The sequence below is a fragment of the Glycine max genome, chromosome 13 (genome assembly GCF_000004515.6).
Source record: "Glycine max cultivar Williams 82 chromosome 13, Glycine_max_v4.0, whole genome shotgun sequence".
In the NCBI taxonomy this organism is placed as follows: Eukaryota; Viridiplantae; Streptophyta; class Magnoliopsida; order Fabales; family Fabaceae; genus Glycine; species Glycine max.
The window spans coordinates 5,061,680-5,088,957 of record NC_038249.2 but is presented as its reverse complement, the minus strand read 5'-3'; the positions used below and the strand labels follow the sequence as shown (position 1 = coordinate 5,088,957).

At 39.9% G+C, this 27,278-nt stretch overlaps 1 protein-coding gene across 1 annotated transcript; it reads right to left on the bottom strand.

Annotated features, from left to right (window-relative positions):
- Positions 1-27,278, bottom strand: LOC100798882 (uncharacterized). Its single transcript, XM_014766394.3, has 9 exons — positions 26,840-27,278; positions 25,948-26,089; positions 25,588-25,869; positions 25,352-25,499; positions 23,887-24,858; positions 23,515-23,753; positions 23,343-23,416; positions 568-676; positions 1-161 (listed from the first exon to the last, which is right to left on the bottom strand). The coding sequence occupies exons 1-9, from the start codon at positions 26,893-26,895 to the stop codon at positions 138-140; spliced, it is 2,046 nt and encodes a 681-aa protein (XP_014621880.1). The 5' UTR covers positions 26,896-27,278; the 3' UTR covers positions 1-137.

Below are 27,278 nucleotides of genomic sequence, written 5' to 3'. Positions count from 1 at the left end.
TTACAGAGAAATAATCTTAAAATTGCAACGGTAATCGAATTGAGTTTGCTGAAAATGACGTGTTGATGTTAGATTTGTAAAAGTTACCAAATTTGTTTTCCAATACAGAGTGCTGTCTCTGAAAAGACACAATACAATCAAACGTTCTTCTTTTCTTCCGTCTGCAAATTGAAGTCAAAGATAAGCTTAATGATTAACAAGTTTTCAATGATAGTTTATTTCCACTCAAAAGCAACATAAAAGTACCAAGCAATGCTATCAAACACATTAGGACAAAATACAAGAGCAAAAATATTACACAATTAGCATTTTGAATGTACAAAATAAAGAAACCAATAACAAGTAACAGGGAGCAGTGCACTTGAGAAGCAACTACATTTCACGAGCAACATGTTTATTTGTTTTATGCAGTTTTAAACAAAATCCCATTTTAAAATCATTCATTAGATAGTTGTTCTCAAATCTTATTCATCGCCTAACTTCTGAAATAAATATCAAATAACAGGGAACAAGAACTTTGAAAAGTCACAAAGCTGATTGCATCATACTCAATTTGAGAGTTCTCACCAAATTCAGCGGCAAGCAAGTTTTTCCATTGTCTCTAGAGTCGTCTTGCCTTGATCTTTGGCACGTACCATATAATCTTTGGACGAACTCCTGTACATGATTATAAATGCTGCATAGATAGTCACGTCGAATCAGGGTTAGCACCAGATATTACTTGCTTGATTGATAGACTGTACAGAATGATAAGTATTCCTCATAATTAGTTGCATGTGAAGCACACAATTGTCAAGAGCCAATCCAACATCTAGTAACACTGTTATGATTCAAACAACATTAGGAGCGTCTTCCTAAGAAAAGGTAAAATCGCAATCACCTGTTCAAGACAATATAGTGTCCATATAAACTCCTACATACTATCATATAAGCTGAATGTCAGCATATATCATAATATAATATTGCTATAGAACATATCCTCCAACATAGAAGATATTCATATTAGCATTGCACCGGCCTCAACAACAAAGAGGACAAATTAAGAGTCATTGTTCAGGATTTAATGCTAAATTCAGATTCTCATCCAGGCTACATCTTACAAGGTAATAAATTGTTGTATAAGAATACACTGGTGCTACCAAAGACTGGGATTCCATTGCTCTTAGCTGATTTTCATAACTCAGCATAGGGTGTTCACTCCGGCTTCTTTAGAACTTATCAAAGACTAGCTGGGTTGGTATAATGAGAGGGGATGAAGAAGGATATCCAGTGTTTTTTGTGGCCACCTGTGATACCTGCCAACGAAATAAGTATGAATCATTACCCCCGCAGGTTTATTGCAGCCATTACTGATACCCTCACAAGTTTGGAGTGACATTTCATAAGATTTTTTTGAAGGTCTTCCTAAATCAGAGGGTAAGGACACCATCCTTGTTGAGGTGAATCGGTTAACCAAGTATACCCATTTTATCCCCCTTAACCACCCATTTACAGCTAGAGAGGTAGCAAAATACTTCATCCAATAGGTAGTACGGTTGCACGGTTTCCCTTCCACTATTGTTTCTAATCGAGATAAAATTTTCCTCAGCTATTATCTAAAAGTTCCCAAAGAAAGAGTGTGTACATAACTATAACCATAACTGCCCAGGTCTTCAAGATCCTGGTCTCTCCCATAAATCTACAACTCCCTAAAACTGCTTGCATAAGTGGTTTTATATCAAATTATAACTGTTATATAAAACAAGTTATGGTTATAGTTATAATACCCACTTATAATCTAGTTATTTATTAGTTATGGTTATAGTTATGAAAATACCCAAATCATGAGCACCACTAGAGCCACTAAAAGACCCAAGAAGATATCACAAACTTGTTGGCAGACTCAGTTACCTCAGTGTCACCAGACCAGACATCACTTTTGCAGAGTGTTAAGTCAATTGCTCAATGCCCCTTGTGATAGCCATTGGAATGTTGTCATGCGCATTCTCAGATATATCAAGAACGCACCAGGCCACGGATTTCTATATGAAGACGAAGACAATGTCAAAATTGTTTGTTACTCTAGTGCTGATTGGACAGGAGTTCTACCTCAGGCTATTGTGTTCTGCTTGGAGGGAATTTGATCTCATGGAGAAGCAAGAAGCAAAATATAGTTGCGAGATCCAGCGCTGAAGTTGAATACTATACCATGACAGAAGTTGCATGCGAAATTACATGGCTTAGGCAACTTCTCCAACAATTAAAGTTTGGAGACACTCAAGACACTAAGCTTATTTGTGAAAATCAAGTTGCTCTCTTCACATTGCATCTAATTTAGTCTTCCATGAACATACTAAACACATAAAGATAGATCTCGTAGCACTTGGCTGATATTTTTACTAAGTCTTTAAAGGACCTCAGGTTGAAACTATATGTAACAAGCTTGGTGCATATGATATATATCTTTCAACTAGAGGGGGAGTGTTAGAATTAGTGATAGAATCCCTAATTAATAGCTGATTAGCCTTAGAATCATCATTCCATTTATTAGTATTTACTGCAAATATATTATATAGAGAGAGCTTTGTGTGATCTTGACCAGACACACAATTCATAAATTCTTTAGTTAGCTTTGTTGGTTTTGGTAGAAGAGACTATATTTAATGGCATTGTGCAATATATGCTACACTTGGGGTACGCATGTTAGATTTCAGCTTAAAATCAATTGACACTAAGTAAAGTTATCCAACAGATATATAACGTAAGAATTGAGGCAACGAATGTGGGACTTCCTAACACATCCCGCCCCTCCACAAATGCCTGCCAGAACAGGCGAGTCTACTAGAATAGACGAGAACAAAGATGGGCTATGGCTCTGATACCATCTTAAAATGTGGGTTTGGGCCTACTCCACCCCAAAAGGTGCCGGTTGCTGCCACTTATACACTTTATCTTGACCTTATCTCTAGCCAATGTGAAACTTGATTTTTCCCAATACACCGCTCATGCCCAACACTTTTGAGCTTGACGCGTGAATAGCATGGTGGGAGGCCCTTTGAATGGATCTAGGATAGACTTTGATACCATCTCAAAAAGCATATTATGAGCCTAACACAATTCTACAAAGTTAGATCCAAAACCACATTCTAAGATAGTATTAGAGTTTATCCTAAATCCATTAAAAGGCCACAATAGAATATATAATGTGAATCATGTAGATTTCAGGTTTTGATGATGCCAGAAAAAATTCATTTGATAATGATTGTCATCATAAAAAAAGGGGAGAATGTGAATGTATGAATACATGGTTTTGATGATGCCAAAGAATAATCAAACAAGGTTGCTTTCAAGATTACTTCAACAAACATTCAAAGGTTAAGTATTGCTTCAAGATTAATACAAGGTTGCTTCAACAAACAAGCATTGCTTCAAGATTAATTCAAGATCAAGCTTTTGCCTCAGAACAAGTGTTTCCAAGAGATCAAGGCTCTGGTAATCGATTACCAGGCAGTGTAATCGATTACCAGAAGACAAATTTGAAAAACAGCTTTTAAAAAGGGTTTTGAATTTGAATTTTGAATCATGTAATCGATTACCAGATGCTTGTAATCGATTACCAACAACGACACTTCAGAAAACACTTTAAAAAGTCGTGACCCTTCAAAATATAACTGTGTAATCGATTACTAGAAACCTGTAATCGATTACCAATGAAGAATTTCAGAAAAAAAAATTTGAAAAGGCACATCTCTTCAAACCATTTTTGAAAAGGTATGAAAGACCTATATATATGTTTGTCTGACTTTAAAAAGTGAGAGAGGGATATTCTAAGAGAACTTCATTGTCAAATGCTCTCTCAACAACTCTTGGGCAAACACTTGAAAATCTATTGAGAATTCATCTAGGAACTTCAAATTGTATTATCATCTCTAAAAGAGAGAAATTCCTCTAGGAACTTCAATTTGTACCATCTACTCTAAAGGAGAGAAATCTTTTTGTTCATCTCAGAAAGTCAGTTGTAATCAAGAGACTAGTTGTCTCTTGAATTGTGAGAATTGTAATCAAGAGACGAGTTGTCTCTTGGAGAATCTTTGAACACAAGGGTGGGGGATCCCAAGGTGTGTTCAAAGTCTATAAAGGATTTACAGAGATAGTGAAAAATCTCAAGTGGGTTACTTGAGGACTGGACGTAGGCATGATAAGTGGCTGAACTAGTATAAATCGAGTTTGCATTTCTCTCTTCCCTTATCTCATATATGTTATTGCAATCAATTTTATCTTGCATGTTTAAAGAACATTATTAAATTGAATGATGCTTCTTCTTCTGCATTTTGAGTCTATCATTTAGAAGGGGGTTAAAAGTTTGTTAGTGGAAAATTTTGAAACTTAATTCACCCCCTCCCCCCTTCTTAAGTTTAAGTTATTGAGGTCACTTGTCCAACATATAAGTGAGAGGCAACCCTTACCCCATGAGCTAGCTTTTGGGATTAAGTTAGGTCCAAATTCACATTCTAAGAGAGCATAACAATGAAATCAAAAAGGAGGTTTCTTTGGCAAAACAACTGATTTGGGACAGGTTAAGTATTTGGCTTCAGAGAGAGAATTTGTGTAACAGAATGAATGAACCTCTTTTCATTAACTTGAAAGAAAGTTAGTTACAAAAGAGATATTTATAGCTTTCTAAACTAAGAGTAGTACAACTATCAATAGTTGTAAATTCCCTAAGTAGAAGCTGCTGTTAGCAAAGGCTAACAACTCTAACTAAACTGTTTGAACAATTTTACATTCATATACTCTAATAGCCCCCTCAAACTCAGGGGGAAGAGTTTTCAGAGGAAAATCACTTCACATTGAGTTTGCCCCTGAGAAACTCAAAACATGATGAAGAAAGGGGCTTGGTCAGTACATCTGCCCATTGATCCAGAGCTGAAATATAATAGATGAAAAGCTGTTGGCCAGAACTTTTTCTCAGACAAAGAAGACATCAATTTCCATATGTTTGGTGCAACTATGGAACACTGGATTATGAGTGATTGACACTGCACTCTAATTGTCACAGAGGAGAACAGGAGTGGTAAAAGGAACTTGTAACTCTGTCAGCCAAGATCAGCTCAGTAGAGGTTTGAGCCAATCTACGGTACTCGGCTTGAGTGCTAGATCGTGCAGTGACCTTTAAGTGACAAAGGCTAGGCAAGAGAAGCAGGCTTTAGATGTAAACCATGAGACAAGGTACCTTTGAGATACCTTAAAATCCTTTTGACTACTGCCCAATGAGATTCAAGAGGCTGAGCTATAAACTGACAAACTTTATGAACGGCAAAATTGATTCCAGGTCCAGTTAAAGTGACATATTGTAGTGCACCCACCATTGATCTATATGAAGTTGGATCTTGAAATAAACCAGCACCAAACTTGGACAATTTACAATTAGAGACCATGGGAGAGGGGATATAATGTGTTCTTCCATGTGTGTCTTGTGAAGTAAATCACGTATGTACTTGCTTTGAGTCATAACTAAGGAGTTATCAGGTAGATACTTTATCTCTAGGCCCAAGAAATAATCCAAGTGGCCAAGTTGCTTGAGAGAGAAGACAACATTAAGTTTAGTAGTTAACTGCTGGATGAGAGGAGTGGAGCTACATGTGATGATAATGTCATCCACATAAACTAGCACATAAACAATATGAGACTGATGCTTGAAGATAAACAGGGAAGAATCACATTTACTGCCCACAAAACCAAACTGAAGAAGAGCAGACTTCAACCTATCAAACCACTGCCTTGGGGCTTGTTTTAAACCAGCCTTGTTCAGTTTGCGGCAAACAAGAGACCTGTCCCCAACTTTAAAACCAGGAGGCTGTGTCATAAACACTCTTTCTTCAAGTAATCCATTTAAAAAGGCATTATTCACATCCAGCTGAAACAACTCCCAACCATGTGTGAGAGCAAGAGTGAGAATAACCCTGAATGTGATAGGCTTCACAACAAGGGAAAAAGTCATGGAAATTAAAACCATGGACTTGGTGGAAGCCCTTTGCCACCAACTGAGCTTTAAACTTGTTAATGGAGCCATCAGCATTCTCCTTTACTCTAAAGACCCACTTGCACCCAATAGCCTGTCTGTTGGATGCAGTTGGGGAGCAATACTAGTTCAGATTGGGAATGGCACTTCAATTGGAGGAAATCTTTATTTGACAGCGAGATTATAATTAGGGGTGAGTAAACAGACCCAGGTCCATGAACTGGTCCGCGGGACCCGCGGTTCGCACGGGTTACGGACCATTTTTTTAAACGGTTCATGGTTATGTCATATTTTTGGGTCCGCCCCGCTTAACCCGCGGACTTTGCGGGTTTGGCCCGCAGGGTCCGCGGGTTGCCCGCAGCCCGCATTAGATTTGATTTGTGTGATCCTGACCTAATTATATTACGTTTGATTTTCTCTTTTTCACTTTAAACTTTTCTTTTAAAATAACACATAAAGAAATATATTAGATAAAATAAAGATTTAAAAATAAAAATAAAAGATTTAAATTAAAAGATGATAAAGATAAAAAAAGGATAAGATAACAAAAATAAAAGATTAAGATAAAAAAAGATAAGTGATAACATGATAAAAATCTTCCTTTTTGATATTTTCTCGATTTTTTTTTCTTGTAATTTATCATTTTCATATCTGTAAGCCATAAATAATAAAAAATCAATTCTTATCATTTAAGCTAAAAATAATTGTTAAATAAATATTTTAAAGATATTTCAATATATTTTTATTATAAAAAATAGCTCACATCATATTTAGCATTTATTATTGTAGCAGGCTAAAAACACTTTTTCTCCACCACATAGTCACGCACGCGCACAAGTCATATGACTTTTTTCCTTATAAGAAAAATAAAACGCGACTCACATGGAGAAGACTCAAGTTACTTCAAATATGAAATCATTTGTTGTTGGAAATATTTAAATTTCATATTTTAGATTTATTGCTTGGATTTTCTTTTGTTAAGACATTATTTATTTTATTGATGTAATTGACTAATTATTGAGATTTTATTTACATTTGTATTGAATTTAATTTGATTATATTGTATTTTTATTAAAATTAAAATTCTTTTAAAACTAGGCCCGCGGACCGGCTCGTTTGATCTGCGGGGTCCACGAGGCGGGGGTGGACCAATTTATTTGGCCTGTGTAAGAAGCGGGGCGGACTGGCCCGGTTCGCTGCCAATGCGGACTTATGCGGGCGGGCCTTACGCGGGACGGGCCAGCCCGTTTACCCACCCCTAATTATAATGGCTGATGATTTCCTTGGGGAGATAGCATCGCAAAAAATCCATCCAGTTAGAGCAGACTCTTGGGTTTGGAAACCCAAGCCAAGTGGACATTACTCATCAAAAAGCGCGTATGATATGTTATGGGGAGAGTTAATGGGGGAACAACAGGATGCTGTTTTTGAGGAACTATGAAAATTCCACCTAAATCATCAATGTTTGCATGGAGATTAATCAATGATAGATTACCAACAAAGCTGAACCTTAGAAGGAGACAAGTGGAGGTGACTGATACGCTATGCCCATTCTGCAGTAATCATGAGGAGGAGGCTGCCCACCTTTTTTTTCAGTTGCAGTAAAATCTTACCCCTGTGGTGGGAGTCACTATCTTGCCTTAAAATAGTGACTGCACTCCCGCAAAACCCTCGAGACCACTTTATGCAACATGGAAATCAGATCGTGGCTGGAATAAAATCTACAAGGTGGAAATGCTGGTGGGTTGCTTTAACATGAACCATATAGCAGCAGAGAAACAAGATTGTTTTCCAAAATGAAACGTTCAATGGAAGCAAAGTGTTGGATGATGCTTTACTGCTAATTTGGACGTGGCTAAAAGTAATGGAAAAAGATTTTGTATTGCATTTCAATCAATGGTCCTCTAACCTAAGTGTAGGGTTCTGAACCTAGGATGGAAGGGTAGGGACTGGATTTTTGTAACAGGGTTTGTGGAGCTGGTTTGGGTCCTTGTATTCACCTCTGAACCAGCTGGTCACATAACCACTGCTTGTACTTTTAGTACCTCTGGTACTCCCAGTATTAATACAATATACATATTTTTGCTGAGCAAAAAAAAAAAAAAAGGACTAAATCCCAAGTTTTGTTTTTCAGAAGAGCATCATACTCTAGCTGCATTGCAGCACACCAATTAGAATTCCCAATCCTGCTTTACAGTCTTAGGTTCAGAATTGAGTGAGAAACAATGAGGGATGAAGTCTAGGATTGTGAATCCCAGACTTGGACCCGGTCTGCATAGGATGAGTGTCAATAACTGGTGCAGGATTAGAGATAGAGACAGACTCAGAAGATGGTAGTGGTGAGGTGGAGGATTCTGAAGTCTGAGGTTGCAAAGTAGATGACTCAAAAGTGTGAGGGTGTGAACTTGAGGATTCGGAATGTTGAGAAACAGGATTTGATACTGAAGGAGAGTTGACAGGAATGGGAGAAAAACCAGGGGGAACACTTGGTGCAGTAGAAGAGTGGGAAGAAAGCAAGAGGGTAAGCCATCAACAAACAACAAAAATCAACCACATCCCCCCCTATACATGAGACCTGCTCTAATATTGCTGGTCCAAATGTGGTATAGTAATTCAAAGTCTTTTTCTAAATTTCTAAATTTCTAAGCCACAACCAAGCAAAATATATTGCCTCCTCCAGTACTTGCTGACCCTCAAAAACATGGTTAGAGAAGCAAACTCTATTCCTATGATTCCATACATGCCAAGTTAAAGCGGCCCATATAGGGTGCCATCTTTCCTGAAAAACTCCAGCCATGTTGCCATACGAAATTTAGAGAAAATTCCCTCTCAGTGTTGCTGGTAGTGCAGTGGACACCTCCAGCCAGGAAAGACTCCCATCACAAAGGCATCACCTTTTGACACCCAAAAAGTAAGTGTGATGCATCCTCTTCCCGTTCTGAACAAAGCGGACATTGGTAGTCATCTAAGGTTATGTTCCTTCTCCGGAGATTACATCTGGTAGGTAAATCCGTCTCTAATTAGCCTCCATAAGAAATTTGCAACCTTGCTAGGGATCTTGGTTTTCCACAGTTTGCTGAACAAAACGTCATCATCATCATTCTGATCGTTTAAATCCTCGCACATAGAGTAATACGCACTACTGACTCTGTATTCACCGCAAGAGTCTCCAAGCCACAACCACCTGTCCTGCTGATGTGGTGCAATTTGAATTTGCTCCACATCACTCAAAAAGTTTGATGCCGCTCCCGCCTCCCCCTCCATGAGATTTCTCCTCCACAATAAGTTTCATTCCCATTTCCCATCAATTAAGGCCCCCATATACTGAATATACTGCTGCTGTTGCATTGACATACAATATAATCTAGTATATTTATCTCTAAACGACACTCCACCCTCCAACCAGCCATCTTCCCAAAACCTCACCCTCAATCCGCTACCAATTTTCCACTTAATCCCCTCTTTAAACCACCTTCCATCCTCACCAGCTCCACAAATAGCACTTAAATCCCTCCACCAAAAAGATTCCTTGTTACTTCACCGTTCCTCATCCAAATTCCTCCTCCCACCATACTTTGAATATAAAATTCTAGCCCATAATTCCCCTTGGTGATGGAATAAATTCCAACGCCACTTTCTGACCAGAGCAAGGTTAAACTTCTTCAAAACCCAAACCCCCAAACCACCCTTCTCCTTTGGTAAGCAAATCATCTCCCAATTGACGCAAGGTATCTTCCTCTCTTCCAATTGCCCTCTCCCTCCCCACAAAAACCTTCATTGTAATTCCTCCAATTTTGTCACCACCATATTTGGAACCCTGAAAAAAGAAAAGAAAAAAATAGGAATCGAGTTTAGGACTGACTTTATCAAAATCACCCTTCCCCCGAAGGATGAAAATCTTTGTTTCCGTCTATTTAGTCTCCTCTCTCACTTGTCAACAATCGGGTCCCACGTCTCACTTCGCCTTGGATTGGCTCCAATTGGAAGCCCCAAATAGGAGAAAGGCATCAACAACAATCTGTAAGAGAGAGAAGAGAGAATGAGAGATAGAGAGAGAGAGATCTCGTGAGAGAGGGAGACACAGAGTGAGAGAGAGAGAGAGGTCTCGTGAGAGAGATACACACAGAGAGCATGAAAGAGGGAGAGGGAGAGGCTATGACTTTGGGAGAACGAGGGAGAGGGGAAAGCACTATCCTAGAGAGTATACGCGTCGTCATAGGGATCTTGGTGATAGGACCAGAGGCAGAGCCTCTCCTAAACCACACAGAAGATGGACAAGAAGGTGGCAAAGCAAGGGTCGAAAGGAAAAATCATCTTTCGGGATGCACTTCAATAACTGTAAGCGGGACAATGCTGGTGATGAAGAAGGAGCATGGACAAAGGTGGTTAGTAAAAAGACTACGAAAGATATGAAGAAGACCCTGAAGGTTGACAATCCGACGCAAAACCAAGTGGTTAGGGGCCAACATACACGTTTCTATCTGAACTGGAGGGACAAGGAGGACATTACGTCATACTACTTCACCCATTTTCCAGAGGAAGCTGATGAAGGGTTACTGTGGAAGCACTTTAAAAAATGGGGTGATGTGAGAGAAGTCTATATAGCGAAAAGGCGCAATAGGGAGGGTAGAAGATATGGTTTTATGCGGTTCAAGGGAGTTTCGGACGCAAGAGGGTTGGAGGTGAAGCTGGACAACATTTTCATCAATGAACACAAATTGTTTGTCAACTTACCCAGGTTCACGAGGTCAGCTCAGACTGAAGGGAAGCAGCAAAACACTGGCTTTGGAAGAAACATCAATACTACCACTTCTAAATTTTGCGTTGAACCTATCGATCCCAGCCGGAGATCGTACGTGGTGTCTAATGGGAAGTCTTCAGGACATATGACGAGCAAAGCAAGCGTTGTACCTACTATAACGATTACCCCGTCTGCAGGTACGGGACTTTGGTGTAAGGATTCATGGGTGGGGAAGTTAAAGGAGTTTATGGCAGTTGATACCATAGAGGATCGTGTCGCCTGGGAGTTGGGGTACAATGTTCGTACCAGATTTCTTGGAGACGACATGATTCTCCTCTCTGGGTTATCGGACGATAAAGCTGAACTCATCATCCAAACGGAGAAAGAAGACGGCAACTCACTCTTCTACGCGTTGGAGAAATGGAAACCGGGGTGCCGGTCTAACAATAGGGTGGTTTGGATTCAAGCATGGGGCTTTCCGTTGGAGGTCTGGGAACTCGTACACTTCAAGAAAGCTGTCTCCTCCATTGGCGACGTCATTGAGCTGGATGATGACACAGAGGACCGACGAAGACTTGACCGAGCACGGATGCTGGTGAGGACACCCCTCCCACCGTCCATAAGGAGCGAGGTTGTTGTGCGGGTGGGTGGTTTCGAATATCGGGTGCGGCTCGTGGAGGAGATAGGGTCATTTGATGGGCTGAAGCGGAATGGTATGTCTCCGTCCGACGAGTGGTCGGAGGTGATAACCTCGGACGACGGAGGAGAATCTGGCGGCGCCGACGACGATGATAAGGAAACCAACTTTTCCTCCTCGCCGGAGTTATCCACTAAGACGGGTCTTGCCTTTAACCGCTGGTCAGGGGAAGAGCCAGTTGGGTATTGCCGCGATCCAATGGGTAATACTCAATATCGTGTTAACCATCGGGAAGAGGCAGAAAGCACCGACAAACAGAGCAGTGAACTCGTTTTGGCAAAGGTTGACCTTGAACTTAGCAGGGCAGTAGCGGATACCCAGAAGGATTGCATGAAGATGGTAGCCTGCAACGTGGCTCAGACTGCTGCCTTAAAAGAAAACATCCTAGAAGGAAATTATTTGAACGAAAGTGATAAAGTGAGTTCTGAAGGCTATTATTATGGGGAAGCAGAGGGAGAAATAAGGTGTTTTCAACCTCATTCGGATTTGAGCCCCAATCAGATTTCTGAAGGTGTTGGGCCTACTCATACATTCGGCCCTACAGCCCAACCCTCTATACAGATAGTGGACAAATATTCCAGAGTCTACGTTAGACAAAAATACCCCCCAAATAAACCCAGCAACTTGCAATCTGTGGAAAAGCAGTCCCAAGTTCAAAAAGCAGACAAGGACAGGGAGACTATCATTCATAACTGCATTAAAACACATAACCCGAGCCAGCTTGAGTCAAATAACAAGCTAAAAAGCAAGATCACAGGTAACACAGAGGTGATGGAGGAGGCCCATCAATTATGGGAGGTTGGACAAAGTTTAGGCATGGAGGCTGAAACAGACCACTCTGTTTTCATTCAACACTATGCTGATATGGAATCCAATGATCAAAAGGAAGCTATGGAGTTGGGAAATAGGACAACCCATAGATGAATATTTTATCCTATAACATCAGAGGGTTGGGTAGAGGCATTAAATGGGCCTCTATCAGGAATTTAGTTGGGAAGCATAAGGTGAATCTTCTTTGTTTGCAGGAAACTAAGAGGGATTCTCTGGATAAGGCAGCTGTTCAGGCCTTGTGGGGAGACCCAGATTTTGCTTGGGAATGGTTCCCAGCTGTGAACACTGCTGGGGGGATGTTATGCATTTGGAATAATAACAATTTCAAGGTTGATTATAGATTTTCAGAAAAGGGGTTGATTCTGCTGGAAGGGGTTTGGTTGGCTGAGTTGACAAGAGTGGTCGTGGCTAATATTTATGCTCCCTGTGATTTAGAAGGTAAGAGACAGCTTTGGCAGTCTTTGAGCACAAGGAAGCTTCAATCTCAGGTGGAGTATTGGTGTCTTGTAGGGGATTTTAATTGCATTAGACACCCCTCTGAGCGAATGGGTAGCAATCATAGTAACTCAGATTCTAATCTGATAACTGAGTTCAATGATTGGCTTCATGACATGGAGGTTGATGATATCCCCTGTGTGGGCAAGCACTTTACATGGTTTAGGCCAAATGGCACCTGTAGAAGCAAATTGGATAGGGTGCTGATCTCTGATGCTTAGTTATCTAAGTGGCAGGACTCTTCTCAATTCATCCTTCAAAGAAATTATTCTGATCATTGTCCTATATTTTTACAATCTAAAAGTATTGATTGGGGCCCTAAGCCTTTTAAGGTGTTTGATGGTTGGCTAATGGATAAAGAATTTTTCAAGGTTGTGAGGGACTGCTGGTCTGAAGCTCAGCCTATTGGGTGGGGTGGATATGTGCTGAAATGTAAACTGCAGAACCTTAAGCAAAGACTGAGAAATTGGAGCAAAGATAACTATCGAGATATGGGTAATAAAGTTAAGCAGATTCAGCTGAAGCTAAATGATCTGGAAAATTCTCTTTCAGCACAACCCTCTGCTCAGCAAATTCAGGATCTCAAGAAGACTCAAGCAGAGCTGTGGGAGAAGGCTACTATTCATGAGTCTTTTGTAAGACAGAAGTCTAGAAGCAAGTGGATTAAAGAGGGAGACAGCAACTCAGCTTTTTTTCACAGAGTCATCAATTGAAGGTTCTTGGGTAGAAAACCCTAATAGAATTAAGGCTGAAGTATTGCATCACTTCCAGAGCAGATTTTCTGAGCCTCTTTTGCTTAGACCCAATTTAGATGGAGTTGTTTTTTCTGTCCTGGACCCATTTCAGAGGGATCTGATGGTGGAACCTTTTAGAGAAGAGGAGATATATTCTGCAGTGTGGGCTTGTGGCAATGATAAAAGCCCAGGGCCTGATGGGCTGAACTTTAGATTTATAAAGCAGTTTTGGAAAGAGCTGAAACCTGATTTCTTAAGGTTTCTAGCAGAATTTCATGTGAATGCTACTTTTCCTAAGGGCCTCAATTCTTCTTTCATTGCTCTTATCCCTAAGATCAAGGACCCTCAATCTATTAATCACTTTAGACCTATATCCCTCATAGGATGTGTTTACAAGATTGTTGCAAAAATCCTTTCTAATAGGCTAAGTAAGGTTCTGGATCACCTTGTGGATGAAAGACAGTCAGCTTTTGTTAAGGGTCGTCAGCTGTTACATGGAGTTCTGATTGCTAGTGAGGTAGTTGAGGAGGCTAGGAGCAAAAGAAATCTTGCTTAGTGCTTAAAGTGGACTTTGAGAAAACTTATGACTCTGTGTCCTGGCAATTCATTTTTTATATGATGAGGAGAATGGGGTTCCATGAAAGGTGGATTGGTTGGGTTAAAGGCTGCCTTTCTTCAGCTTCAATATCCATCCTTGTAAATGGTAGTCCGACTGAGGAATTTAAGCCTCAAAGAGGTTTGAGGCAAGGGGATCCTTTGGCCCCTTTTTTATTTGTTTTGGCTGCTGAAGGGTTATCAGGTTTGATGAGGGAAGCAGTCTCTAGAAACTTCTTTCACAGCTTTTTGGTAGGGAAGAATAAAGTCCCAGTGAACATGCTTCAGTTTGCGGATGATACAATCTTTTTTGGGGAAGCTTCTATGGATAATGTTAGTGTTATCAAGGCTATTCTTAGAAGCTTTGAGATAGTCTCTGGTCTGAGGATCAACTTTGCCAAGAGCCAGCTGGGAGCAATTGGTCAATCTGATCAGTGGATCAGATCTGCTGCTGATCTCCTAAATTGTGGTCCCCTGCAGCTTCCTTTCTGCTACCTAGGGCTGCCTATAGGTGTCAATCCGAGAAGGAAGATGGTGTGGGAACCTATCATCAACAAATTTGAGGCTAGACTGAACAAATGGAGGCAGAGAAGCATATCCATGGCTGGTAGAATCACCCTAATTAATGCTGTCCTAACAGCTCTGCCATTGTTTTACATGTCTTTTTTCAGGACTCCTTCAACAGTGATCAACAAACTCATCTCCATTCAAAGAAAGTTTCTTTGGGGTGATAATCAAGAAGGGAGGAAGATAGCTTGGGTGGCTTGGAGTCAAGTGTGTGCAGCTAAAGAGAGGGGAGGTCTTGGAGTTAAAGACATTACAGCTTTTAACAAAGCCCTCTTAATCAAATGGAAATGGATGATGTTTCACTATCCAGATCAATTGTGGAACAGAATTTTAACTTCCAAATATGGGGGATGGAGAGGTTTAGAAGGAGGGGCCCACAAGGAAGCATTTCTCTTGCTGGTGGTCTGATTTAAGGTCTACAATTAATCACAGCAGTATGGCAGATGTGTCCAGCCAATTCATTTGGAAGCTGGGTAGGGGTGATCAAATTCTCTTTTGGGAGGACTCTTGGGTGGAAAGAGGGATTAGGTTAAAAGATAAGTTCCCGGAATTATACCATCTCTCATCTCAGAAATTTCACACAGTGGCAACTATGGGAACCTTCTGTGAATCTGGGTGGGAATGGAGCTTTTCTTGGAGGCGAAATCTGTTTGATAGTGAAATGGGAAGAGCCTCTGAGTTTATTGATCAAACTGCTGCAATTAGGCCTTCTACAGCTTTAAAAGATTCTTGGTTATGGGGAGCTGACTCAAAAGGAATTTTTTCCACTAATTCTGCCTACCTTTATATTAAAGCTGATCATCTTAATGAAGATCAATGTCTTGGTTTCCAGCACTTATGGAACATCAAAATCCCTCCTAGAGCCCTAGTATTTGCTTGGAGGCTTCTATGGGACAGATTGCCCACTAAGGATAATCTACTTAGGAGGAATGTCACTATTGATAATGACCTGTGCCCTTTTTGTCAGAACAAAACTGAATCTGCCTCCCACCTATTCTTCTTGTGTCCTAAAGTTATGCCTCTATGGTGGGAATTCAGCTCATGGGTAAAGGAACCTAGAGTGCTTCATTGGAGACCTTTGGATAACTTCATCCAGCATTTCTCTACGGCAGGACTGAAAGACACCAACAGAAAGTGGAAAATCTGGTGGATAGCAGCTACAACATCAATATGGAATCTTAGAAATGACATTATCTTCAACAATCAGCCTTTTGTCATCTCTAAATTGGTGGATAATACAATTTTCCTCTCTTGGTCCTGGATGAGGGGGTGGGAAAAGGATTTTCATGTTCCTTTTCACCAATGGTCCTCAGCTATGGCAGTAGCTTTTAAGTAATGTTTGTCTTGTTGGGATGGGTTGTTTGGTTTTTGTTGGGTTGGTAGCTTCTGGTTTTTGCGGTTTGTTTCAGGAGGCTCTAACTCCTGTGGTTTGTTATAGTACCTCTGGTACTTTGTATCTTCTATCTTTAAATTAATATATTATATTTTTGGCCGTTCAAAAAAAAAAAAAAACAATCTGTAATTCAAAGCTGTAGAAGCATGTTGCACCCACTCATCCGACATCCCAAAAGCCCCAAAGTAACTTTTTGCGAAATTAATCTTCAAGTCGGAGACCATCTAAAAGCTTCTCAACATAGTTTTAATGGCAATAACATTTTGTATTGTTGCATCACCAAAGAAAATAGTATCATCTGCATACTGGAGGATACTGATCTCCACTTTGTTTCTTCCCACCAAGAAACCTTTGTACAGATTTTTTTTTCTGCGCCTCCCTCATCAGACCTGTCAAACCCTAAACTAAAATATTAAAAAGGAAAGGGGCTAATGGGTCCCCCCTGTTGGAGTCCCCTTTGGGGTGAGAACTAATCAGTAGGACTCCCATTTACAAGGACTGAGACTGAGGAAGTTTGAGGCACCTCTCAATCCAGCTAACCCACTTAGCATAGAAACCCATACGTCTCATCATGTACAGAAGGAACTCCCAACATACAGAATCGTAAGCCTTCTCATAATCTACTTTAAAAATTAAACAGTTCTTTTTGCACCTTCTAGCTTCTTCTACAACCTCATTAGCAATGACAACACTGTGCAATAGATATCTTCCATCTATGAAAGCACTTTTTCTTTCATCTATAAGAGCCGGCATCACCTTCTTGAGCCTCTGTGAAAGAATTTTGGCTACAATTTTATACACACAGCCTACTAAAGATATAGGCCTATATTCATTTAGGCTTTGCGGGTCATTAACTTTAGGAATCATTGCCAAGAAAGAGGCGTTACTGCCCTTTGGGAAAATCCCATTTGAGTGGAACTCCCCAAGAAAACAAAGCACGTCTGTCTTTATAACAGACCAAAATTCTTTTATGAATTTGAAATTCAGTCATCTGGCCCTGGACTCTTCGAACTGCTACAGTCCCACACAGCTGCCCTCACTTCAGTCTCCTCAAACAGAGCTACCAAAACCAAATTAAGCCCCTCATCAATAACATTAAAAACAACTCCATCCAGCCCTGGTCTCACCTCTGAAGGCTCTAAGAATCTATTCCTGAAAAAGTTCAGCACTTCATCTTTCACATTGGCTGGGTCATCCATCCAAACCCCATTAACATGAACTCCTCTCAACATGTTGGAACACCGCTTCCAATTTACCACCATGTGGTAATATTTTGAATTACAGTCACCTTGTTTCAGCCACATTACCCTGTCAAGTCTGCTCCTCGCCTGCCCATTAGGTCTGAGTGTATTTATGGCCTGGCCCAAACACGGAACATCTTCGACCCACATGTCAGCTATCCCAGTATTAAACTCTCTTGCTTCACTCCCCCCATTCTCCCTTTGACTGATGCCAACTCTTTCAGTCTGCCTCCTAACACTATTGTAGTCTCCCGCAAGGCACCACATGGATCCTCTTACTCGCTGTCACATGGCAAGTAAATATTAACCAACGTAATTCTCTCCCCTTCACCCCTCCTAAAACCTTCTAGTAGAATAAAACCATTACCAATTATTCTCCTTTCCTCCGTAAAAGTCGCATCACTCCACACGCATAAAATCCCCCCTGCACTGTTAACTGCTGGACACTCAGCCCACATGACATCCTGATCCCCCCACAGTAATTGACAAACATGTTTTTCTAACCTATCCCTTTTGGTTTCCTGTAAAAAGAGCATATCCACCTTTTCTTTCATAGCCAGCTTTCTAAAGGTAATTTTAGAGTCATTAGGTGATACAAAGGAAGAGGAACCAGCAGCAGAAATACTTACACCTTCATCATTTCCTATTAAAATTTGATTTGGTCCATCAACAACAACAACAACAACAACGCCTTATCCCACTAGGTAGGGTCGGCTACATGGATCAACTTCCGCCATAATGTTCTATCAAGTACCATACTTCTATCCAAACCATTAATTTCGAGATCCTTTTTTATAACCTCTCTTATAGTCTTTTTGGGTCTTCCTCTGCCTCGAATTGTTTGTCTTCTCTCCATCTGGTCTACTCTCCTCACTACAGAGTCTACCGGTCTTCTCTCTACATGCCCAAACCACCTAAGTCTATTTTTCACCATCTTCTCTACAATAGGCGCTACTCCAACCCTCTCTCTAATAGCTTCGTTTCTAATTTTATCCTGTCGAGTCTTACCACACATCCACCGCAACATCCTCATCTCCGCTACACCTACTTTATTCTCATGTTGGCTCTTGACCACCCAACATTCTGTTCCGTACAAAATCACCGGTCTTACCGCAGTCCGATAAAACTTTCCCTTTAGCTTGATCGGTACCTTTGCATCACATAACACCCCCGATGCTTTTCTCCATTTCATCCATCCTGCTTGAATGCGATGATTCACATCCCCTTCAATTTCCCCATCATCCTGTATTATAGACCCAAGATATTTAAACCGTGTGACTTGAGGGATAATATGGTCTCCTATTTTCACCTCTGAGTTAGAAACCCTCCTTCTTTTGTTGAACTTACATTCCATATACTCCGATTTGCTTCTGCTTAGGCGAAAGCCATGTGTTTCTAGAGCTCGTCTCCAAGTTTCCAACCTCTCATTCAACTCCTCCCTCGACTCTCCAAGGAGGACTATGTCATCTGCAAAAAGCATGCATCTCGGCGCTATCTCTTGGATTTGTTTCGTGAGGACATCCAGAATTAAGGTAAAAAGGTAGGGGCTAAGGGTTGACCCTTGATGTAAACCAATTGTGATGGGAAAATCGTCTGACTCTCCACCCTGTGTCCTAACACTAGTCGATACCCTATCATACATATCTTGGATAGCTCGAATATATGCAACCCTAACCCCTTTCTTCTCTAGAGCTTTCCACAAAATCTCTCTAGGCACTCTATCATACGCTTTCTCCAAGTCAATAAAAATCAAGTGCAAGTCTTGTTGGGCCATGCGATATTGCTCCATCACCCGCCGTAATAAATAAATCGCTTCCATGGTCGACCTTCCCGGCATGAAACCAAATTGATTCTCAGTAACTTGAGTCTCCTTTCTTAATCTCCGTTCGATCACTCTTTCCCATAATTTCATGGTATGACTCATGAGCTTGATTCCCCTATAATTTGCACAATTTTGTATATCCCCCTTGTTCTTATAGATTGGCACTAACGTGCTTCTCCTCCATTCCTCCGGCATGCGTTTTGACCTCATAATTTCGTTAAAGAGTTCCGTGAGCCACTCAAGACCTCTATCTCCAAGAGTTTTCCACACTTCAATAGGTATGTTGTCTGGCCCCACCGCCTTACCATTACTCATTCTTTTCAACGCTTCCTTTACTTCCTGTTTCTGAATCCGACGATAGTACTTATAGTTCCGGTCCTCTTCTCTTGTGTCTAGACTGCTAGAGTCATATCCATATCCATCATTAAATAAGTTGTGGAAATACGCCTTCCACCTTTCCTTGATATCTTTTTCATGCACTAAGACTTTGCCTTCTTCATCCTTAACACACTTTACTTGATCCAAATCTCTAGTCTTCCTCTCTCTACCCTTAGCAAGCCTATATATAGATCTTTCTCCGTCCCTGGTTCCTAGAGCTTGGTATAGTCCGTCAAAAGCTTGGGCTCTTGCCTCACTCACCGCCTTTTTGGTTTCATTTCTAGCTATCTTATACTTATCCCAAGTTTCAGAATTTCTACACCTAGACCACTCCTTGAAACACTCCTTTTTTACTCTAACTTTGCTCTGAACATTTTCATTCCACCACCACGATTCTTTACCCCTAGGTCCAAAACCTCTAGACTCACCCAACGTCTCTTTAGCCACTTTAATAATCTCTTGGGACATCTTGTTCCACATATCATTTGCACTTCCTTGTGATTGTCCACACCAACCCTCCCATATCTTTTGTTGGAAGATTCCTTGTTTCTCACCCTTCAAGTGCCACCATTTGATCCTTGGTGCTACCAGAGGACTTCTTCTCTTTGCCCTATCTCTAATTCTTACATCCATAACCAAAACTCTATGTTGGGTAGTCAAGCTCTCTCCCGGGATAACTTTACAGTTCAAGCAATACTTCCTATCAGACTTCCTGATAAGGAAGAAATCTATCTGAGAACATGTCCCTCCACTTTTGTAAGTGATAAGATGTTCCTCTCTTTTCTTAAACCATGTATTGGCTATAGAAAGATCCAAAGCCTCCGAAAACTCCAAGATGGATTTACCCTCCCCATTCATCTCCCCTAGGCCAAAACCCCCATGCACCCCCTCAAAACCTCTAGCCACGCTACCTACATGTCCATTGAGATCCCCTCCTAGGAAAACTTTCTCTCCTTGGGGTATATCCTGAAGTACCCCTTCTAGATCCTCCCAAAATTTTACCTTAAAGTGTTCTGCTAACCCAACCTGAGGTGCGTACCCACTAATAACATTAAAGGTATCATGTCCCACTACCAATTTTAAGACTATGATACGATCTCCTACTCTTCTTACATCCACGACATCATTCTTCCACTCCTTGTCCACAATAATCCCTACCCCATTTCTTGATCTGATTTTTCCGGTATACCACAGCTTAAATCCCGAGTTGTCTAATTCTTTCGCTTTTTCACCTGTCCACTTAGTTTCTTGTAAGCACATAAAATTGATCTTCCTCCTCACCATAACATCCACTATTTCCATAGATTTTCCAGTAAGTGTGCCTATATTCCATGTACCAAAGCGAATCCTCCTGTCATGAACTAGCTTCTTTACCCACACCCGTTCACGAAAATGTGGGAACCCTTGCTTACTTTTCACTACATCCGGGCGGCGATGCAGCGGCCTTGATTTGGTCCATCAAAGTGACTAAAGTGTTTGATATTCTGAAGTTCACCAGTCACATGGAAACTAGCACCAGAATCCGGAATCAAAGTGGAGTTGGCATTGCCTTGAGATCTGGAATTAGTATTCATTGCACTTGGCTGTGTTGAAGCTTGAGCAGCAGTTCCAGACTTTGAATTGGGATTGATCCAAGTGTTAGAGGTTCTGACAGATCCAGAGGTGTAGGGAATAGATTGAAGTGTAGTTGGATCAAAGAAGATGAAGGATTCGTGAGGTTGATAACTCATGTCAGAACAGAAATGGCAAACATTCAGTGTGACCATACTTAAGACAATCTGGCACTGAAAGTTGGCAAATCAGCCACCACCATGACCTTTTCTGGAACTACCACCACTGCGACCAAAGCCACCACTAATGCCACAGTAGTCACTAAAACCACCATGGTTACCACCGCTGCAACCATACGAACTACAAAAACCACCGGAATCAGCAGATTTGTATGAATTAGGGTTCGAATATCCCTGAGTATAGTTCAGTGAAGGAGAACTAAGACATTGAGTTTCCTTGTTGTAACGAACAAGGCGAGTCTCATGACTGTAGTAGAGTAGTGCCTCAATTTCGGCAATGGAAGGCGTGCGCTTCTTGCTCTCAATAACAGAGACAATCAGCGCATAATCGGAAGGAAGTCCTTCAAGAAGCGCATCGACGTACTCTTCGTGACCAACCGGCACTCCAACACTGGTGAGCTCATCAACAAATCCTTTGATCTAGCGCAAATATTCTTCAATTGTCTTTCCTTTGAGCATAACCGTGCACATCACAGTTTGCAATTGGCACGCACAAGACTTCGTCTGAAGATTGAAGTACTCGTGAATCTTCTCCCAAATTTCATAGGAGTGGTTCGATCCAAGCACTCGTGGTAGAACAGACTTCGAAAGTGTTGATTGGAGCCAAACAAGTAGCGTTTGGTCCTAAACTTCCCACACTTCATACGCAGGATTGACTTTATCAGCTTCACGATCTTCTTTGGTGAGATATTGCAGCGGAACAACCGGATTCACCACAAATTGTTGCAGCTTGTGCGACTTGATCATAGGCTCAACATGCTATCTCCAGTGGAGATAGTTCGAATCATCGAGCTTCTCACTCTCAGCAATGGAGTTAGGAAATGACTGAGAAACAGAGTTCTGAGACATGGAAGCCATGGACGAGAAGATTAGAAGCTTTGTGGAGAAGAAGACCCAGAAATTTTGAAGAGGGGAAAAGCTTCGAAAAATGGCTCTAGATACCATCTAAGATAATATGAGAGAGAGAGAGAGAGAATTTGCGTAATAGAATGAATGAATCTCATTTCATTAACTTGAAAGAAAGTTAGTTACAAAAGAGATATTTATAGCTTTCTAAACTAAGAGTAGTACAGCTGTCAATAGCTGTACATTCCCTAAGTAGAAGCTGCTGTTAGCAAAGGCTAACAACTCTAACTAAACCGTTTGAACAGTTTTACATTCATATACTCTAATACGATACCATCTCAAAAAGCAGATTATGAGCCTAACTCAACTCTACAAAGTTGAGTCTAAACCCACATTCTAAGATGGTATTAGAGTTTATCCTAGATCCATTAAAAAGCCACAATAGAATATATAAGTGGGAGGAAACCCTCACCCCATGAGCTAGCTTTTGAGGTTGAGTTAGGTCCAAACCCACATTCTAAGAGAGCATAACAATGAAATCATAAAGGAGGTTTCTTTGGCAAAACAGCTGATTTGAAACAGGTTAAGTATTTGGCTTCCACTCAATGTAAAGCATATGGTCATTTTAGGGGGGCTTACATTCAATGTAAAGCAAATTCATCAAACTCATTTTAATTTCTTCTTTTATCTTACTGAACTTCTATAAATTTTTTTAAAAAAAAATCATCTATCTAACTTTCTTTTCTTTCTTACCAAATAAATACTCTACCCTTTATCTTCTTTTTTATTTTCCTACTCTAAAACTTTTAACACAATACTTTCTTCAATTTAGAAATTTGGCATCTCTGTACCGTAGCATACAGATTTGGATTTCACAGTTCTTACACTTAGCAGAAGTATGTGCCTTATTTTAACTAAATTCCTACACCTAAAAGAAATGACTAGCTTCATTTCCAATACCTTTTTTTTCATTCTACCAAAAGTGACAAGGTTTTCCTTGAAATTGAATTGAATAACTACACGTCAACAATATTGACAGTTCACCATCAACACCTTACTAAAATTACCAACGGAAAGTGCAATTTCTCAAGAAATGTCTACTAAGCACTGTCTTTTAAGCTGTAATAGATATATTCTACCATCACACGACCAACATTTTACTTGAAATGTCATTTTATTTTCTTTCAAGTTATAAACAGAATATAAACATACCTTAGTCGATGCCTATTGCAGGCTGTGAAGAAGGCAACAAACCCATAGAGTATGCTCTTGAGAGCACGGAAAATCTGGAAAAGGAAATAGAAAAAAAAAAAACCTAACAATCAGGAAAGTCTTTAATGAAATCACTGACATCCAAAATACTATTGATATACCATCTTACAACCTGGGAAAAAAGGTCATTCCAAAGAGTTCGCCACATAGAAACTTCAGAAGCACTGACTGTTGCTTCAGAAGATGCTGCAAACTGGAAAATCCTACTAACAAACTGCCACGTGTTGCCAAGCATATTACAAATGTGTGAACATATGGAAGCCACAAAACCGAATATCACCAGGACAAGACGAACAGGAGCATATAGGAATTCCCAGAGAACCCAAAATAAAGGATATAAGATACAAGTAGCTGCAGTATATATCAGAAAGAGTAAAAGCAAGCAATTAGTAGAATATCATATGACAATTTATGTTGGCAAAAACAAGGCTAAATTTAACAATTAACAAACATGACCAGAAAACTAAAACATATGATGACTTACCAATGCTCCAAACAACATTGAGGACAAACCAAAATGGTGAAAAGAGCAGCTCCAGTACATTTCCCACTATATCAAAAGAAGTATCCACTACGAGCCAAATGACAGAAAAGATGCTTTCAGCTAATTCAAACAAAAACTTGAAGCTTGGGAGAAGAAATCCAAAAATCTCCACCAATGACTCTACAAGAGGTTGAACAAGAAAGGAAAAAAATGATCGCATGGTATGTGTAAAGGCAAGAAACCACCTAACAGCCTTCTGGAAGTTATGTAGAAACAGCATTGTGCCTAAGTATTTGACCCTTGAAACCATCTCCCAAGTTTCAATCCAATCAAGAAGAGGCCCACATATACGAGATGCAGTTGCCTTGAGAACAGGAACATTTTTGTATAAATCATAGAATCCAATGAGGACAGTAACAAATGAGATCAAAAAATATAAAAGTCTTGCAAGTGGGCACATCCAAGGACGATAAAGATTGCATAACACTGGATATGACTGAAGGAAGATGACCCAAGATGGAAGACCAGCCTCCAACAAAGTAAGCAATCGCAGATCAGATACTATGACTTCCCTGAATTTAAATGGGAGGTCATGATCATTAAACCTAAATGACAGTAGAACATCACTATATTGTGTTGCTTCAACTGTATCATCTTGAGTGGTTTCAACTGTATCATCAGAAACACAGCTAAAGGTCTGAGAATAATCCAATGAGTTATCAATTTCAGCTGCCGAGTAGCTACCAACTTCAACTCCAGCACTAAAGAAATTCATTAATTTTCTTCTCTTGTTAGGTCCAGAAGGAGGAGGTGTGTGTAGCATGTCTGTTGTTTCTTCTGTATCATCAGAATATACTCCAACTTTGGTACCCAAACTATCTTCAACAGTCAGAATTCTGCAGACATTATCATCACCATCATCAACGGATACAGTGCCAGAAAAATCTTCACTAGCATCATAAAATGTGTCCCCTGTTAAAATTGCAGACAAAGAAGCAAGGTTAAAAGCTTTTACATGAAAATCTCGCCATTCCAACCCCCCCGCCCCAAACACACACACACACAACATAAAAACGGAAAATAAAATTGGATACATAGAGGAAAGATTAGGTGGGAATAAGGTCCCTCCTTTCCCTTTATTTTCTAAATTTTATAACCCTTCAAACATGGTAATATCTCTACATACTCAGGGTCCTATTATCAACATAAACCAGTGTTAAGTAAATTATATGTAGCAATTTTCTATCAGATATGTGAGTGCCTGTGTCAAGAGATGCATTGCACATCTCCATACATAAGTATATTTCTACCTGCATAAAATACAAATAGATGCATGCATCTCTTCCTACATAAGTATATTTCAACTCAAATGAAATACAAATGCTATAGACATCAAGGCTATCCTAAATTCATATGTATTATGCACACTAGGTCTGAAGGCAATGATGAGAATTGCTGTTAACACCTGAGGCGGAATCCAGGTGTTCTTTCAGAAGCAACTTTTCAGAAGGTGTTCCTGAGAACCATGAAGACATACAGTCTGCAGCTTGAGCTATACTGTCAAATTCCCATCTTTTCATCAGTTTAGCTTCTATAGCCAGTGATGTATCAGTCTGCAAAACAAACGAAATAACTCAATAAATGATAGTGTAGACAGTAATCTGAGAAAATAACAAGAAACGTGCCAAAGAGATCAAATACCTGAAGCTCATTATAGTAGTTAATACCACGAACACTGGTCCATGCAACTTCAAATACAATAAAGCCATACAGAGTTCTATGCAATTCACTGCTCAATTGTAAAGAATTCCTTAGGTTTTTCACAGGCAACAAAACTTTCTTTCTTGATAACATCACTGCTTCAATCAACGAGAACCATCTCATAAATTTCTTTGGTTTGCTAGAGCTTGATTGAGGACAAACCTCCTTGCCTTCCTTCCTCTCTCTTCGAGATTTGGAATATGCAAATGGAGAAAGCCTTGACTGAAATAAAATAAAAAGGGTATAACTCTTATTCTAAGACAACAATTACATGCAAATCAAATAGTTGAGTTTACCAACCTTAGTAACCATCAATTGCCAAATGTGTACTCCCCGTGAACCAAGGTCACTCAACCATGGTCTGTTGTCAACCAAAATATACATTTTTTTGCTATCATTTGCGAGAAAAAGGCTAAGATCTGCAAAATAAGATTGCAAGTCTCTGCAAAATACACCACAAAGACAAAATAAGTGAGCATTACAAAAACAGAAATACAAAATAACTCTTGATCTATTTAAATACAGTAGATAACAACCAACCAGACGAGACAGAAATTTTTTGGCTAGTCAAAGAAATTTTTTAAAAAGTTGATGTGCCAAATCATTAAATCACTGTAACTGAAAGGTAAGTGGAAGGAATAACAGTTGCACTTCCAAATTTCCAATAGTCTTCCACCCGATATATATATACAAGATAATGCAAAAAGTGACTTGCAATCTACAAGCAGCTAGAACTGAAAGTTAAATGAAGACCAAAGCCAACAATGTTACTGATCAATTACATCTTCAGAAACCAGAAAACGCCCTCAATTTCAGTCAACCAGAAAACACGGTTCAGTTCATAAATTTTCAACCGATTTTAATCAATGCAGGTGAAAAAGTAACAGAGTTCAGAATACAACAACAACAAAGCTTTATCTCACTAGGTGAGGTCGGCTACATGGAGAATTCAGAATATTACCATTTTTTTTTTAAAAAAATAAACACGGTTACCATTTGCAGATATTGGCGATAAAACAGTATCCGTGAACTCAAAATTTAAAATCAAACCTACCCAACCCTTTCACCAAAAAAGTAAACAAATAAATACATTCCATCCACCATGAATTCAATAACCATGTGATCAAACAAGCCATTAAAGCTAATCATAAATACAAAAAGGAAAAAGAAAAGAAGAAGAATAACAACATACCCAATTTGCAAACTCGTAAGAGGAAAAATGCAGCGTCCATCGTCACCTTTCCCCATTAAGAAAAACAACACCCTCAAACCCCTTCTTATCACCAAAACCTGCTTCTCCAAAATTCCCACTAGCACCTGAGAAATGGGTGTTCCATGAAAACGAAGAAGAACGAAAGGCAATGGAACACGGAGCGAGTAACTTCATAACAAAGAATATAAAACAGAAAGAAAGAGAGTTAAAGGGAGGGAGGAGAAGAGTGCATAAATAAATGCGGATTTGTACAGAGAGGTTTTCTGTTGGCGATGATGCTAATTGCTAATTACTAATTTCAATTTGGTTTAGCGCAGAGACAGAGAGAATGAAAGGAGAAGCAGAGAGAGAAAGTAGTTGAACTCGTCAGGAACGAACATGTTCCCTTTTTTTTTTTTATGGAATGTTTTGTTTGTAT